At 45.2% G+C, this 16,286-nt stretch overlaps 1 protein-coding gene across 4 annotated transcripts in view; it reads right to left on the bottom strand.

Moving 5' to 3' along the window:
* The window catches only part of nhsl1b (NHS-like 1b), a 114,273-nt gene that overhangs the window by 38,541 nt on the left and 59,446 nt on the right, over positions 1-16,286 (bottom strand). Inside the window, exon 1 of one of the 4 annotated variants that reach the window (XM_084559931.1) lies at positions 12,214-12,418. The exons of the other annotated variants lie outside the window; for them this stretch is intronic. Coding sequence (XP_084416057.1) covers positions 12,214-12,229 — 16 coding nt within the window. The 5' untranslated portion in view covers positions 12,230-12,418. Of the gene's footprint in view, positions 1-12,213; positions 12,419-16,286 lie in introns of those variants that run through there. 4 annotated transcript variants of the gene reach the window in all.

Here is a 16,286-nt window from a genome sequence, read left to right as displayed (position 1 = left end):
AGTACAGATGAATTTGAGCTTATTGTGGATAAAGAGATGCAGTTTTTCAGGGTGCACACACCAAACACCTCTAACCTCTGCAATGTCGGATCTTGCAAATATACAGTTAACCGTGCACACGCTGCAAAAACCTGAGAAGCATGAGAAATAGCTGGTAGCAAGTGGCCAGCTTAAAGTGGAGACACACGCTAAAGCGCTAAAGATCTGCAGGTATAATCCCAACAGGAACAGGTTCATCCAGACTCTGGGTGCCATATGGGACCGTGCAGTACCTTGACTTCACCTCTAGGAGGCTCCCTATGTCAACATGGAGCAGCACGGACACACTAAGTGGAAGTTAATTGATTGAGAGAAGAAAGCCTTAAAAAACCAAATAAAAGAATGAGCATAAAGAAGTTTTATTCCTGGTATATGTAAGATGTAGTTGTCATTAAAGCCGACCAATCTTCTTCAGCGTCAGAGCTCCTTCTGTGTCTCTGCCGTGACACATTCAATCAATGAGACGATGGATGTCTCTGTGGATTCCACTGATTATCTGCTTGTTATGTCCTGATGTGATAATCGAGCCATTAAGTAAAACTCGGTTGTACACATATGGGGCCGTTGGGCTCTCTTTACACCTGGTCCTTCCTTCCTACCTCCTCCTCCTCCTCCGTCGCCTCCAGTCGTCCCCCCCCCCCCCAAAATGAAAAGCCAGCTGAGCCCAGTCACACTCTATTAATCTGAGCACATTATCTACCGCTAAAGACAAAACTGCGCCTGTGGAGAATCCAAACGCCTGTAAGCTTCACACTCGGACTGGCAGGAGGATAATTGGAGCGTAGTGGTAGTTTTAGCAGCTACGGCACAAAAGTGCAAACTGATGCAGAAACCAGCTAATGGGACAGTGAGACAGAGACGTGCACACACGCAGACTAAACTCCACCCGATTCGATTACCTTCCAATATTTGTCAGTGATGACTTCATTAGCCACGGTCACACATGATGGAGGAGCTCCTGGTTAGCCAATCACTAGCCAGCAATTTCCCATTAGGCCTTTAACAGGCTGAGAGGTCTCTGACTATTAGATGCACTGCTCGCTATTACCCACCGGTTACCCTTCACCTCCTTTATCTCCAAATGAATGTTTGCAGGGGATGTCAACAGGAGAAACGCAGATAAGCTGTAGCAAATATTTAGAAAGGGTAAACTGAAACCAACGAGACGACACGCAGCCGCTCAGACACAAACATGCTTAAAGGGGAACTACTGTTTTTTACAACCTGAACCTTATTTCTGGCATAAAATACGATCGTTTACTCACCCATATAACTTTTGTGTAATTTGTAGTCAGTTGGGAGATATTTAGATCCGCGTATATCCATATAGTGGGAGTGAATGGGGCACCGAAACGCAGCCTCTAAATAACGCATTATCTGCCTCGAAACTCGTTCATTTCACCAATATTTTGTTATCGTACGCTAGTGCTATTCCCCGTTTAGTCCGGAGTTACCTGTTATCATCATCACCTACTAACTTCTGACCTGGATGATGTCGTCTCTGAGCATCGCGCGCACCCACGATGGTTAGCTTGTTTACCTGTAATTTGTTACTGCTAGTTTTTTTGCAACATGGCTGAATATTTTTCTGACTCAGAGGTTGTGGACGAACCATAGCAGTAGCAAATTACAGGTAAACAAGCCGACCGCCGACCGTAGAGACTGCGTTTCGGTGCCCCATTCACTCCCACTATATGGATATACGCAGATACAAATATCTCCCAACTGACTTCAAATAACACCAAAGTTATATGGTTGAGTAAACGATCGTATTTTATGCCAGAAATAAGGTCCAGGTTGTAAAAAAACAGAAGTTCCCCTTTAACCCGCGAACGCGAAGAAAAGGGAGAAAGATCGAGGCAGACACGGCTGCTTTGAAGAAAAGCAGAGCCTTAACCCATTTTACAGTTGAATGACCCGAACCAACCCCTAACCCCCAATTCCCAAAAGAGTGTGTGTGTGTGAGAAATCCCCTTCTTTCCTTCATCTCATTAAGCTCTGTGTGTCATGCTCTCTGCTCCATTGTTCGGCCACCTCCAACCTGCTACCAGGGAGGGAGGGAGGGGGGTCATGCATACTGAGGCGAAGTGAGTACTTGTCTTTGCTCATCTCGGTTTGAGTGTGTGTGTGTGTGTGTGCTTCAGCTAAAGAGGAAAAACTAATGAGTGTCATTGTGAGGGTATTAAAGTGTGTTTCGCAACACACTCCTAAAGTCTATTCACAGTCGGTTGAGGCTGGTTAACGGTTGTGCAGCGGGTTAGAGTAAAGCAACCGGTTTGAGAAATGTGGAGGATTAAAAGAGAGATGAGAAACTGGGAGGCTCTACTAAACTATCTTTTGCTTTTGTCTCCTGTTTTGTCAACTTTCGCTGGAAGACAGAAGAGAAAAGCGTCTCCCTGTATTCATACAATTGTTGACATGAGGATCTGAATTACTGTCGATAGTTGTAGAGGCAGGATCGACACGTTTTATTTGCCCTGACAAGAAAGGAAATGTGGTCAAATTTGTGTGAATGAAAGACTGCAGGGAAGACAACCCCCTCCCTCCAGCCCAATTCCCACAAATGATATTACCACAGCTGATTTTCAGAAAGGCTTCCTCCCATAAATGTAGCCAATCCATTTCATTTAGCCTCATCTAGTTAGTCAATGAGCCCGGGCCTCCCTCAGGTGCGCTTCCCCCGGGAGCCGTTGCCACCGATTGGTCGATATGTGAACCTGCCTTCCCCGCCGAGGGGATTATGGGGGATCCGGTGGAAACACCTGCTCCTGAACCAACCTAAACCAATTTTTAAAAAATGTCTAGAAGAGAAGCCGAATCACGTTTAAAGAAAGATTGTTGCTGCTATTTAAAATATATTGCAGAACGTGGAAAAAGAGACAGGGACACGGGGGGCAAATACAAGTTCCAATTTGAGCGTGTCTGTGCGCACAGGGGTCGCCTGTTCAGCGGTGCATGAATACAGAGAGACTGGGAGGCCGATTCAACCTACAGAGCCCAGACAATACTGTACCGATGGCGGCGACATCTTGAGCTGTCACGGCACGTTAGCCAAAGCAGGCGTGAGGACGGGCCGCGGTCGTCTGGCAGTTAAATATTGTTTTTAGCTACGCGCACGCACGCACGCGGGGCGAGGGATTCGGTTCCAGATAAGCATGCATGCGGAGAGAGTTTAAAAGGAGGGGGAGAGTTAGAAGATAAGTGGACGGACGGAGAAAAAGAAAAGCTATAAACTGCTTAAAGATCCTCGTGATGGCCTGTTTTATGTTTTAAAACAGTAAGCGATATGCTACGTGCATGACAAACCGTAAAAAGAAACATATCTGGACACGGGATAAAGGCATTTCTCTCCCTCTTATCCTCTCTCTTATCTCCCTGATGGCTCCTTTATGTAGTGGCGGAGGTGAAAGTGGGTCACCTCCGTAACCCCAGCAGTGTCGGCTCCGTCACCTCCCGTACTGTCAGCGCTCTTACACTGCCCTGCAGGCCTGGCCCGTCACCTCCAGCTGCTAGCTATTATGCCTTGTTCCCAGGGGTGACCTCCCACTGGAGAGTCCTCAGTTATGTCTGTCCCAAATGAGGGCAAGGCGTGCTTGCATGCTAGCAAGCACATGGTCCTGGACAATCCATGCAAATAACGTGTGTGAATTGATAAATGAAGACTTCACAGGCAATAGCTAATGTGCTGTTTGACAACTTGTGTACTTGTGTGTTAGTGGCGGTAATCGTAAAAGCCCTTCTTCGTGCAGATCCCCTGTCATACACCAAAGGCCAAAGGGATCTGAGGTCACACAGCCACCATCTGCATTCACGCCGCGCGGGACGGCCGACAAACACATGGAGATTCACACTTAGACAGACGGCACCGGTCACCCAGTTACACTGGGATGGAAATCACCTAATTAGATGAGACAAAGCCCCGACTTGGGGAAGAGCTTCCACCACATGTGTCGTGACTCCCTGGTTCTGTGACATGCACCGTGTAACCATTTCCCGAACAGTTCAAGTGACCTAAGCGTCACTGTGAATCGGGAGCCTGTTTCCCCAGCCGGGACAAATAACACAAGACTTCTGTGGCAAATCAGCAATGCGGTGGCGTGTTAAGTCCCTCCTAAGTCGTGCTAAGAGGCTAACAGAGGCTGCTACCTGCAGAGTTCAGCTCTACGGCTGGCAGCAAGAAGCTCCTTAATCAAAGTGAACATCAACTGAAAATGTCTGAGTTGATAACGCAAAGTTACTACGAAGCTACAAAACATTAAAGCACTATAAAAAAGTTGAGAGCGATTTGTCCTTTTGGCTCTATAGTCTGTACCTTTGCCGTCCTGGTAGGTTTGTGTTTTCCCTGGCGGGCCGCTAGCCACGGGTCCTAGCAGCGGTTTGGGCGTCCAGAGCGAGTCCTGTTTCTGATGGACCTTTGACACGGAGAGCAGACGCTTGCGGAGGCAGCCCTCCGGCCTGGCGGGCTTGGGGCTGGGGAAGGCCTGCTGCTGCTGCTGGAGGCTGTTCCCCATCTTGTCGGCGGCGGGGTGGAGGGAGCACAGAGTTCTCTTCTTGCCAGAGGGGTCCTCATAGCAGGCCCTGTGCCAGCAGCTGACCACCGGCTCCGAGGAGAGGCAGTGCACGTATGTGATCATCCCCGGCTAAACCTAAAACCCCCACCACCTGCCCTCCCTTACTCTACCCAGGACCAAAGCCCCCCAACTCCTCCTTCTCCTTCTTGCACGACCCTCCTTCTCTGGACCCTCCACTTGAGGTGATGGGATGGACGGGTGGCTCAAGAGTGTGTGTGTGTGTGTGTTGGGAGACCTCCCCCTCCTTGCTCTCAAACCTTCAATAGGCCTCCCCCTCTCTTTCGGGGAAGATAGGATGGAGGTTTGGAGGTTTTTGCAACTCACAAGGGACCCAATGCCCCCCTCTGCCTCCTCCTCCTCCTACTGTTTTTGTCTTTCCTCTGCTTCTCTCAGGGGATCCTATTGACTTGCATTGATTTGCCTGACAAAGGCAGGCTGTGCTCCGTGTTCAATTACAAGATTTTACTCCAGAACAAATATTCCACAGAACTATTGCAGCAAAAAGCTGTTCTAAAAGAGTCCTACGTGACTGTCAGCTTGCAAAAACAAAAAGTCCGAGCGGCCGAAAAAATACGACCGCAATACATTTTTCAACACTCCAAAGTTTCAAAACTAAGGTTTAAAAACAAAGGCAGTGCCTCGGTGAAAATACCTGTGGTCAAAGTATGTTTTTCTTCTAAATGCTACGCTGCAGTGACCTTAAAGCATCACCACAAACCGTGCAAAAGCATATCCAATAAAAGTCAAGAGGCCAGTCCATGTCCAAAGATGATGATGATGAGCGCCTCGTTGGGTAAATTAGAAGTTCAGAAAAGTCAAAGTGTTCTAAAAAGTCCACGGCATCTACGAGCACCTTCCTCTCTCTCCATCCATCTGAGACAGAGAACCAGTGACAGCCTTGTCCAGTGTCGTCCACATGGCTTCCCCTCTCAGCTCCTCCTCCTCCCTCTCTCCTCTGCTCCTCAACGCTGCTGTTCTAATCGGTAAACCCAGATTATCCAGCCCCTAGCCTCTGATTGCGGCGGACACACGACGCACACAACACAGATGGACGCCAGGCTGCAGTTAATGGACTCCGCTTCACAAATGTGTGGAAGTTTTGAGAAGTTTTGAGTGTCCCAGGTCAGCCGGTTAACTCGGGTGATACAGGTGTGCCAAATATCAAACCGTAGACTCTCACAGACAAACAGACGACGACTGTGAAAATCGCCGCTGAATGTAAAAGGAGTTCAATTCGATTACAGAGCAAGCACAGAGTCCAGATGGATCACGATAATACCTGACAACGCAGACAGGTGTAGGCACGGCGGACATCAGATATAAAGATCAGCGACAAACTAAGAGATTAAGAAACAGTAGTCACAAGAAGTAAAAACTTAACTGATAGGAGAGGGTGTGTGCGAGCTGGGATAAGATCATTTTATGGTATGTCTGGATTGATAAGGTGGATACTGGGCTGAACAAAACCATAAAAGTGTTACGTTAAATTGATTAAAGTCTCAAAGAAAATAAAAAAAAAAAGATTAAAACGTGGAAAGAATTACTTGACAAATGTCTCCCTCTGGTGGCGGCTGACATCTGTGCAACACCACACAAACAAACTAGTGTATTTTCATAAATAATAAGCAATTCATTAATTTTCTGTAACCAATTGGTCCTATGGAGGGTCTCGGGGCGGGGAGGCTGGAGCCTATCCCAGCCGTCATTGGGGCGAGAGGCAATTTAGAATCACCAATTAACCTAACAAGCATGTCTTTGGATGGTGGGAGGAAACCGGAGTACCCGGAGAGAACCCATGCAGACACATGGAGAACATGGACAAACTGGATATAAAAGAGAAATAACAAGATACTGACAATAACTGATAGTTGCAGTCCTGGTGCATACAGTAAATCTATTGCAGCTTTGGGGAAACGGAGAGAGAGAGACTGTGTGTGGCTGCTGTCCTGCCAAAGCCTCAGCACATAGCTAGAGGCTAAAACAGCCATTACCGATAGTTATCATTTCCACAGTGTTGTGAGGCAGCCAACACACAAGCTGATTACAAAAACCAAAACCACACACACACACATTCAGAACATAATGGACAAACCACAGAATACGTACACATACACTCCTCTATGGCACACACGTAGCCCACTGGGCGAGTCAAAAGGTTTTTGGCTGTGGCCTAAATTGCACCTAACGCTGCTCTCGTCCTAAATCCATACGTGCATGTCAGTCTGTGCAGAACCCTCACACTGAAGAGCGTCATTATCACAACAGGGGGTGTTTTAGTAGAGGCACACAGACAGAAATATGTCACCACCAAGCAGGTACAGTGAGTGTATTCAGTGGGTAAACACACTGTTTCAGAATGAATGTCATGTGTGTACTAGTTAGCTGTGTTTGTGTTCAGGTCTTGCCCAGGCTCAGCATGGCAGCCAGACTCTCACAGTCCACTGCCTGTGAATGGCAATTAATATTAGTCAGGAGATGTGTGTGTGTGTAGTTCCTGAACAATGCAAAAAGCATGCTGGGCTGCAGGACAGTGTATAAGCGTGTGTGTGTACAGAGACTTGTATACATGCCACAGTAGTAAGTAGATTTCTGAGTGTGTGTGTGTGTGTGTGTGTGTGTTTGCAGAGGCAAAGCGGAAGGCTTTAGGGAAAAGGACAATGGTAACTATGGCTACACATAGGTCTGAATGGAGTCAGAGAAGCACCTGCATGCTGAGTTAGTCCTCTGTCTGGGGAAGTCAACCACTCATCCACAGGGAGTCGGCCATTGTCTTCTCAAACTTCGCCCGCGACAAAACTTTTCCAACATTGTCCCTGGAAGCGTCACATTAATGCACCAGTTCCTGCGAAACCTCTTCTGCGCTATCACTGGGTCATACTAAAAATACAATAACACCCTGTTACTCACTGAAGATATCTGTCTAAACCTTTACATTTTCCAAAAAAAACACAGCTATTGTTTTGTCAGCTCCTCTCAGAAGACAAAGGGTTCACTGGAGTCCTGGCAGATCCCATTCACGGGCGACAGGAACTTCACCAGCTATTGTTTACGTATCAAGACCAGAGATCTCATTTGGAGTTTGGAGTTCTTTACAGAGGTCAACATCTCGTTCTGGATTTACTCTTAAAGCCACATGCTAACTTACAAGTTTGCAATTTGCAGGATACATGGAAAAAGAAGATCTGATGATCACAATAATTCGGTATATGCAGACTACAACCTAAGGAACAGTATTTTATTAATTAGTTAAAGGGGAACTACTGTTTTTTACAACCTGGACCTTATTTCTGGCATAAAATACGATCGTTTACTCACCCATATAACTTTTGTGTAATTTGTAGTCAGTCGGGAGATATTTAGATCAGTGTATATCCATATAGTGGGAGTGACTGGGGCACCGAATCAATCATCTGCCGTGAAATTCGTTCATTTCACCAATATTTTCTTATCGTACACTAGTGCTATTCCACGTTTTTTTGCAACATGGCTGAATATTTTTTCCGATTCTGAGGTTGTGGACGAACCACAGCAGTATTACAGGTAAACAAGCTAACCGTCGCGGGTGTGCACGGCACTCAGAGATGACATCATCCAGGTCAGAAGACATCATCCAGGGTCTGCAGGTCAATTTACAGGCGCCGGATGATGATAACAGGTAACTCCGGACTCAACGGGGAATAGCACTAGTGTATCATAACAAAATATTGGTGAAATAAATGAGTTTCGCGGCAGATAATGCGTTATTTAGAGGCTGCGTTTCGATGCCCCAGTCACTCCCACTATATGGATATACGCAGATCTAAATATCTCCCTACTGACTACAAACTACACAAAAGTTATATGGGTGAGTGAACGATAGTATTTTATGCCAATAATAAGGTCCAGGTTGTAAAAAACAGTAGTTCCCCTTTAAAGCATTTTTTGTGGACCAATATTTTTGACATCCAAGTCCAGGTTCCTGAAATCAAACTTAGCTTGTTCGTTAATGTTTAAAATGGACTTATCAGTCTTTGTGTTGCGACTCTTACATCAGGAAACACACTAATATCTCACAGTATTTATCACACATATGTTCAAATGAGCTGGCAGCAACATCTGTAGCCATGTCGCGTTGTCCGTCACATATTTAAGCGTGAAGTCTTACAAAAACGTTGGTGATCTTTGGACTTTCGCCGGGATTTAAAGCTGCCCCCATGAGGAATACACCTACTCTCCTGTCCACATGTCAACACCTCTCCTCTCTTCCCCTCCACTGGAGATAAGCTGCCTGCCACGTCGAATTGTGAGAACATCCATCAACACCATTACCCACAGGGCCAGAGGGCAGGTAGTGGGTCGGCCTCGGGTCAGGAGGTCACGGTCTCTCCAGACAAGCAGCACAGGTGCATTGGTTATTGAAAGACTGCCCTTTTAGAAGTTCAAATAGGTTAACAAAGAAGGGCATTTAATGAGGTTGCTAGGTAAAGGTTACTGACAACTTCGTTAGCGTGCACCTCTGACTTTGACTTCTCTTGGCAAGATGAGTACCAATCATATGAGATATGTAAACCACTACGGCAAAGTTCACTGTAAATAATCAAGACGAAAGCTTGTACATGTCTACATGTCAAGCTGGTGCATGGGACACTGTGTTAATTCAGTTAACATCTGCTCACTATTAGTTGTAGATAAACACACATCAGTAGCAGAGGGCGGTTCTCTGTGAAGTTTGCATGTTTTCCCTACGTTTGCATGGGTTTCGTCCGGGTGCCGTGCCTTCCTCCCGCAGCCCTTGATGATCCCACAGACATGGGCAATTTTAAATTGGCTACGCATGTGCATGTGATGTCCCTGCGATGGACTGGTGACCTGCCTACAGCGTACCCCATCTCTTGCCCAACGCCGACAGGGATGGAAGAATGTTTGCTCAATGAAATGACAGAAAACATTTGTGCATGAATGCTCATGACAATTTTGAGCTCAAGATTGGTGAAATAAACGAGTTTCGCGGCAGATAATGCGTTATTTAGAGGCTGCGTTTCGGTGCCCCATTCACTCCCACTATATGGATACACGTAGATCTAAATATTTCCCAAAGGACTACAAATTACACAAAAGTTATATGGGTGAGTGAACGATAGTATTTTATGCCAATAATAAGGTCCAGGTTGTAAAAAACAGTAGTTCCCCTTTAAAGCATTTTTTGTGGACCAATATTTTTGACATCCAAGTCCAGGTTCCTGAAATCAAACTTAGCTTGTTCGTTAATGTTTAAAATGGACTTATCAGTCTTTGTGTTGCGACTCTTACCCCAGGAAACATACTAATATCTCACAGTATTTATCACACCTACGTTCAAATGAGCTGGTGGCAACATCTGTAGCCATGTGATGCAAAGATGCAAAGATACAACAACAAAACTGGATGATGGTTCGGGCTTCCCCATGTAGTTACAGTGAAAGCTTCGTCTACAGAACACCTGCATCCCTGGACTGGTACATTTGCATTTCCCAGCTCAGCTGCTGCCCACAGTAAAAACATCTGAAGCCACTATAACGATCACACACCCGAGTTGTTCAACAAACAAGAGGACGGCTCAACTCGGCTGAAGACTGTGAGCTGCCCTTAACCGACCTCGCTTCGACAAAAGGAGGTCTAACGGATGATCCGCAATAGCAGAACTTGACGGGGGTTTCATTCGCTAACATGAACAGAAATGTCGAATGTCTGTAGCCCTCACACCGCAGCAGGAAACCCCACATTTGAGCGAGAACAACATCTCAAGCTCAAACTAATCCCTACCCGTGTCTCGTGTAGTGTCTAACTCCCGGGCTGACTACTGCACTGGAGCTCAAGTGCAGAAATAACTTATGTAACAGACCAAAAGCCACACCAACTCAGAGAACCTAATTCTAGCCTCGCAAAAAAAAATAAAAAAAGGCTTACGCTGAAGTGCAAGGCTTTGCTGTGGAAGGGTGGTGAAAACAGATGAGAATTCACTGCTACCACAGCTGGATGTGGAGAAACACGGGACTGAAATGTGTCACATCTGCCCCACAGTTGGCAACCCCAACTGAGGGTGACTTGTTTTAAATCATAACTGGCAACCAACGTAGAGTAATCTACTGGTCGGATCACAGCTTTTAATGTAATGCAAAGTATTTGGGTCAGTTTGTCGTGTTTTTTGAAGCCGGAAACCCAAACTGGGATTGGTGCTTTTGGGCCCTGAATGGCATTTATCAATACGTGCATCAAGTTTTAATCTTCCCGCTGCCGTTCAATCAAACAGAAAACCTGAGAGTTTTTGTATCAGAAACGGTAAATTGCTTTAGCAAACCAAGCTGAATTCTTTCTCCAACAGGACGTCCAAAACATCTGCTTCCCTCCAAGTCTGACCAGAGTCGCTTTGTGTGGACTGTGTGTAGCTGACAGCGTGAGTTACTGCGTACAGCTGATGAACTGGGACTTTGCCACAAATAGTTTTTTTGTGTGTTCACTTTATATGTTACCTCATTTCTGGAAGCCATAAATCTACAGGCTGCAGAACGGGAATAATTTCCCTCATCTCCGAGGGCGGTTTGTGGAACACATGCAAAGATTTTTCATTTAAGAGCAGTTACGGGTTCGGTTGTTGAACATATTCTTGCATTTTAAGAGTTTTTGTTTTTAAACCCGGTACAAATTAAAACTGGGGCAGCGTGGGGACTTCACACTAACAGCTGGTCGTGTTATTTCCTGGAATGAGCGTGAATGTTTTCCAACACTTCTGAAAAAGTTTGAGTGGGCTGCCCTGTAGCCATGACAGATAATGAATAAACATGATGTTCTCATGCCGGCCAATCAACATGCATTTCTCATCTAACGGGACTAATAAAAACTCTAACGCTCCTCCGGGGCTGCTGGTTTTCCTCTCTATCAGCAACTTTTAAGTTGTTTAGCAAACAGAATTACGGCCCTGTGTAGTTAAGCATGCAAAAAAAAATTAAGCGCACAGCTCTAGGCCGAGCGTGCAAGAACAGACGAGAATGTAAAATGAAGCTGCCAGTAAATGAGGACCCAGTTTCCCCCCTTATCTCACTTTAACTGGCCGGTCAAGTAATAGCCAACACATGGCCGCGCTCTGCAGGGTGGCAGCACGGCAACTGCTGCTCGGCCAGCTGTTACCGTGGACAACGCGCACACACACAAACATGCGTGCGTGTGGACGGACGGACGGACGGGGGTCTCCGCTGTACACATCACTCACCGCCACTAAAATAGACTCCGAAGTGTGAGAAAGCAAACGCAATCTCGGCGCAAGCAGCAAGCCGCGAGCAGAGGTGATTTGACTTGAAGTCGAGAATTAAAGCAAATGGAAAAGACGAGCGCAAAGAAAACACAGAGGTGGGATTAAAGTCTGAGGAGACAGAAAGAAAGAACAAAGGAGAAAGAAAGAGAGTTAATTTCACTGAAGGAAAAACACATAAGGAAGGATACTGAGCCGAGGAAGTTGCTATGACAGATTAGTTTCCACACAAAGAGAGTTTTCTTTGTCTCGCAAAAAGTCTGCAGGAAAAAGTCCACGCTCACACCGAGGCAATGCAAACACACGTGTAATAACGTACAGACGCACACACAGACTTACCTTTGAGACAGAACATGATCCTTCGCTCATTTCATTTCTGTTTATCCACCGTAAACAAACAAGCAGCTGCTCTTTCTCCTCCTCTCTCCTCTCTTCTTTCTCTCACTGTTTCCTGATTATCATCTTTCTTGTCCTCCTTCTCTCTTCCGCTCTCCCAGTTCCTCTACACGGCTCGGCCGAAGCGTTCACACGCAGATCCACAGATCCTGACACATACACTCCCCTCTCCATCTCCCTCCCTCTACGTCTCCCCTACCCCACCGTACACACATGCACAGAGTGGCAGCAAGCCAGCTTGTACACCGCAGGAAACTGCTTCGCGACCCCCCCCTCCCCACTCCACTCGGCTTCCCCTCTCTCTCAAGCACTACTGAATGTCTCTTTACCACAAGTCCCCCCCATCTCCCCACCCCATCAGTGTTAAGAGGTAGCACGAAAGAAGCTCAGGCTCCATCTAAAACTCTTAAATCTGCCGTCATCCACAAGCCCCTGCACCGGTATCCTTCATGCATATGTAAATCTACACAAAAACATACATATATTAAAATATATTTAGTCAATATATCAGTTTAAATCAGAGCTATGCACTTTGCAGGCAAAAATAAAAACACTAAATCACACAACCGCACGCACAGAGCAAGCCTCGTAGAGATAGCGGAGAATCTGGGCAGTCAGCAGTTCAGAGGGAGACAGGGGGGCCCCGGCTTGAGGCCGATCCTTTGTGCGCTGATCAAATATAATCGCTTTAATCCCCCACAATTCAACTGCTCGTTATCAGATGTAGCTACAAGCCCGGCGCACCCGTCCACGCTCTGAATTACCTGCAGCGTTGCACGGATGAGGGGACAGAAAAACTGACTCACTCGCAGACTATGGAAACACTAAAAAAGCACAAAAGTTGCCTTTGGAAGCCAAGCCGCTGCTTTTATCTTGTTCAACGCTGAAAAAAAAAGTACACAGGTTGGACTTTAGTAGCGTAAAAAGTAATTTCACCGCATATTCCAGGATTTTGAAACACTTTTAAAATCCAGATTTTCTGCAGACAGTCAATACACAATCAGCACAGTGGTATAAGTGTCATTTAATGAGTGCTGTAAGGTGTCAAAATCCAATCACCGTGACAACAGGGGATGGACGCGTCGACAGAAATTTTGGCTTCTTCCGGACGAGAACAGCTGAATGTAAGATGACATTGATTCCCAATAACACTCTGTGATGGCTTTCTCTTACTCTGCAAATACCTTATTGGTTGCTGCTTAAAAGGTTAGTGAAATCACTGAAGCCTCCCTACGGAAGCTGAACATGACCAGTAAACAGGTTAGGTAATAGTCATGCATGTTACACACTGTTTGTACAGTATGTATTCGAGAAAAACCAACAAGTCCAGTCGCTTTCATTGGTTTGGTCTTTGGATTTAAGATGCTATGATTCATCTGTGACAGTTATTCTTGTTAAGACTATTACTTCATTATATTAAATTTTGAAAGGCTAAAAGAAGCCTTGAAGGGGAATTACCTGGCACTTATTTCTGGCATAAAATATGATCGTTTACTCATCCATATAACTTTGGTGTCATTTGGTGTCGTTCGGACGATATTTGGATTCGGCATATCCATATAGTGGGAGTGACTGGGGCACCGAAAAGCAGTCTCTAAATAACGCATTATCTTCCGCAAAACTGAATGAGCTAATGAACGAGTTTCACGGCAGATAATGCGTTATTTAGAGATTGCGTTTCGGTGCCCCAGTCACTCCCATTATATGGATATACGCAGATCTAAATATCGTCCGAACGACTCCAAATGACACCAAAGTTATATGGGTGAGTAAACGATCGTATTTTACGCTAGAAATAAGGTCCAGGTTGTAAAAAACAGTAGTTCCCCTTTAATGTCTCCATCAGGCCTGTAAGTTTTAAGATAGAGACACACCAAAGCAACATAAAAGAACTACAGGCAACAATGTCTGGGCTGAAAAGTTTCTCTTGAACACACCGCTAACTACGCCAACTAGCATATACGTTCTATACCTGCATGAAAGGAAGCGCCACTGTTAGCTGGGAGGCTAGTAAGAGCTACAAAACAGAAGTGTTCTCTCTTGAATCGTGCTGATCAGCTGGTCTACAGTTCATTGACAGAGGTCCGACTAGTGCCAACAGTAGGGGAACCACCGAAACATCTAGGATAACAGATGCTCGCCGACGGCCTGACAATAAAAAAACGCCCATGTAGAGAAACATGAGACCCTGGCAGTAGGCTTGGGTACAGAACACTGTACATTTAAGGGTATTACATGGGCGTGAACTCACATTACGTCAATCAGTGCCACATTTCAGTACACTGCATGGGAGTGCATCCGGATAGGAGAGTGTGGCCGGTTGAGGTCCAACCAAGTAATAGAGAGTTGAAAGTGGTAGCGACTAACGTGAATGCACTTTTCAAACCATGACGAAGACAAGCAAATCATTGCAATCATTGCAATGTGAAATGCAAAGCTGGCCAGGGCAACACGTCTAACGTGAAGAAAGACCAAATTAAGGTCAAAAATATCTCTAACCTTGGTTAGAAAGCACTGGTGCTAACAACAACCATAGAAGACAATAGCCAACTCTGCTGGATTGTCAATATGGCATCGATCTAAGAAGTTTCTAAGACAGTTCACTTTGTCAGGTGCAATATATTTTTTATTGAAATTTAAATTCAGTTATTGGCTCAAATGTAAACGGTACAAAATCCTACTGTAGTCACGGTAGTTTCATTGGTATATATGGTATGCACACCCTGCACAGAAACTCCAAAGAGCAAATAACAGTGTTACAGTCATAAAGAAGCTATGATGAGTGTAAGTGTAAGAGTGTATTGCATGCATGTGTGTAATGAACATGCTAATCCCAATCAAATATGGCTTGCGGGGTTACAGCGCGTCTGCTTCAACCAGATGTCACCAATTATGGACTGATTATGTGACCGTGCGAGTGACGAAGAACACCACTGCTAAAATGAAGACACCACAAAAACACAGCCCTGGAAATAATTTGTAATAAAAATGATAAAAAAAACAAATAAAAAAAAAAACACACAAATCCTTGGATAAACCCACTTGACCAGACAATAAAATCTCACTTCATCAAACCTCCACCTTAATTGGACGCTGTTTCGCCCAAAATGGCTTTAACCCTCTCCATAAAACCTTTGGCTCCGAGGCAACACTTTGAGGTCTACCTAATCATTGCTCTGAGAAAGCTGAGGTGGAAAAGCAAACTACACAAACTAATCAAGCTAAGATTATTGGCAGCGTGAATTATGGTATTTAAAAGATTTAAAAACTTCTTTCTTGGCCTCATTAAACCCGCTGAACTGGTGTCACTAGATTGAGAGCATTTTTGTTAAGACTATCAAATAACTTTGAGAGGGACAGACAGTAAAAACAATCGGAAATCAACTTCCAAACATCGGCATTGAGTTAATAGACGTTTCTGCTCTGGACTGCGTGGCAACATATGTTAAGTGGCAGTCTCCTTCTGTGACTAAGGGACATAAAGACTACATTTAGAGAGATTCCAGCTGACCGCCGCTGTCATTCTGAAAAACAGTCTCCGTCCTCAGATAAAACACTATCATAAGGCTTGAATCACGCCAAAGAGCCCACATTAGACACAAAAACAATGTCTTATCCGGGTGTACAGAACATCCTCTGTCACAGCTACTACAGCAAAAAGCACGGCGAGTTGTTGTTGCAAGCTCTGCGTCACTGCGGGATAGGACTAAATAACAAAGATAAAAAAAAACTAAGATTGCTGTGGGAAACATAAAGTTTCCATAACTCAAACAGTCAGTACAAAATATACTCTTGTACAATCAGTGGGCGGATTTTAAAGCGTTGCCCTCTGGGCTGTGTTGGGCCAACATCACTGCATCCTATCAATATAAGCTCCAGACCTCTATCCCCTTACAAGCTTAAATCATTTCACAAATATAATCGCTTGGTTCTTTTTTCCCCCTGTTTACTTCTCCTTTTTCATCAGCATCAAGTCAGGGCATTCATGGATTAGACCCTATAATACAGTGGTAATA

This window comes from Chelon labrosus (assembly GCF_963514085.1).
Source record: "Chelon labrosus genome assembly, chromosome: 14".
NCBI lineage: Eukaryota > Metazoa > Chordata > Actinopteri > Mugiliformes > Mugilidae > Chelon > Chelon labrosus.
The sequence above is the reverse complement of the archived record's forward strand: the minus strand, read 5'-3'. Positions and strand labels throughout refer to the sequence as shown.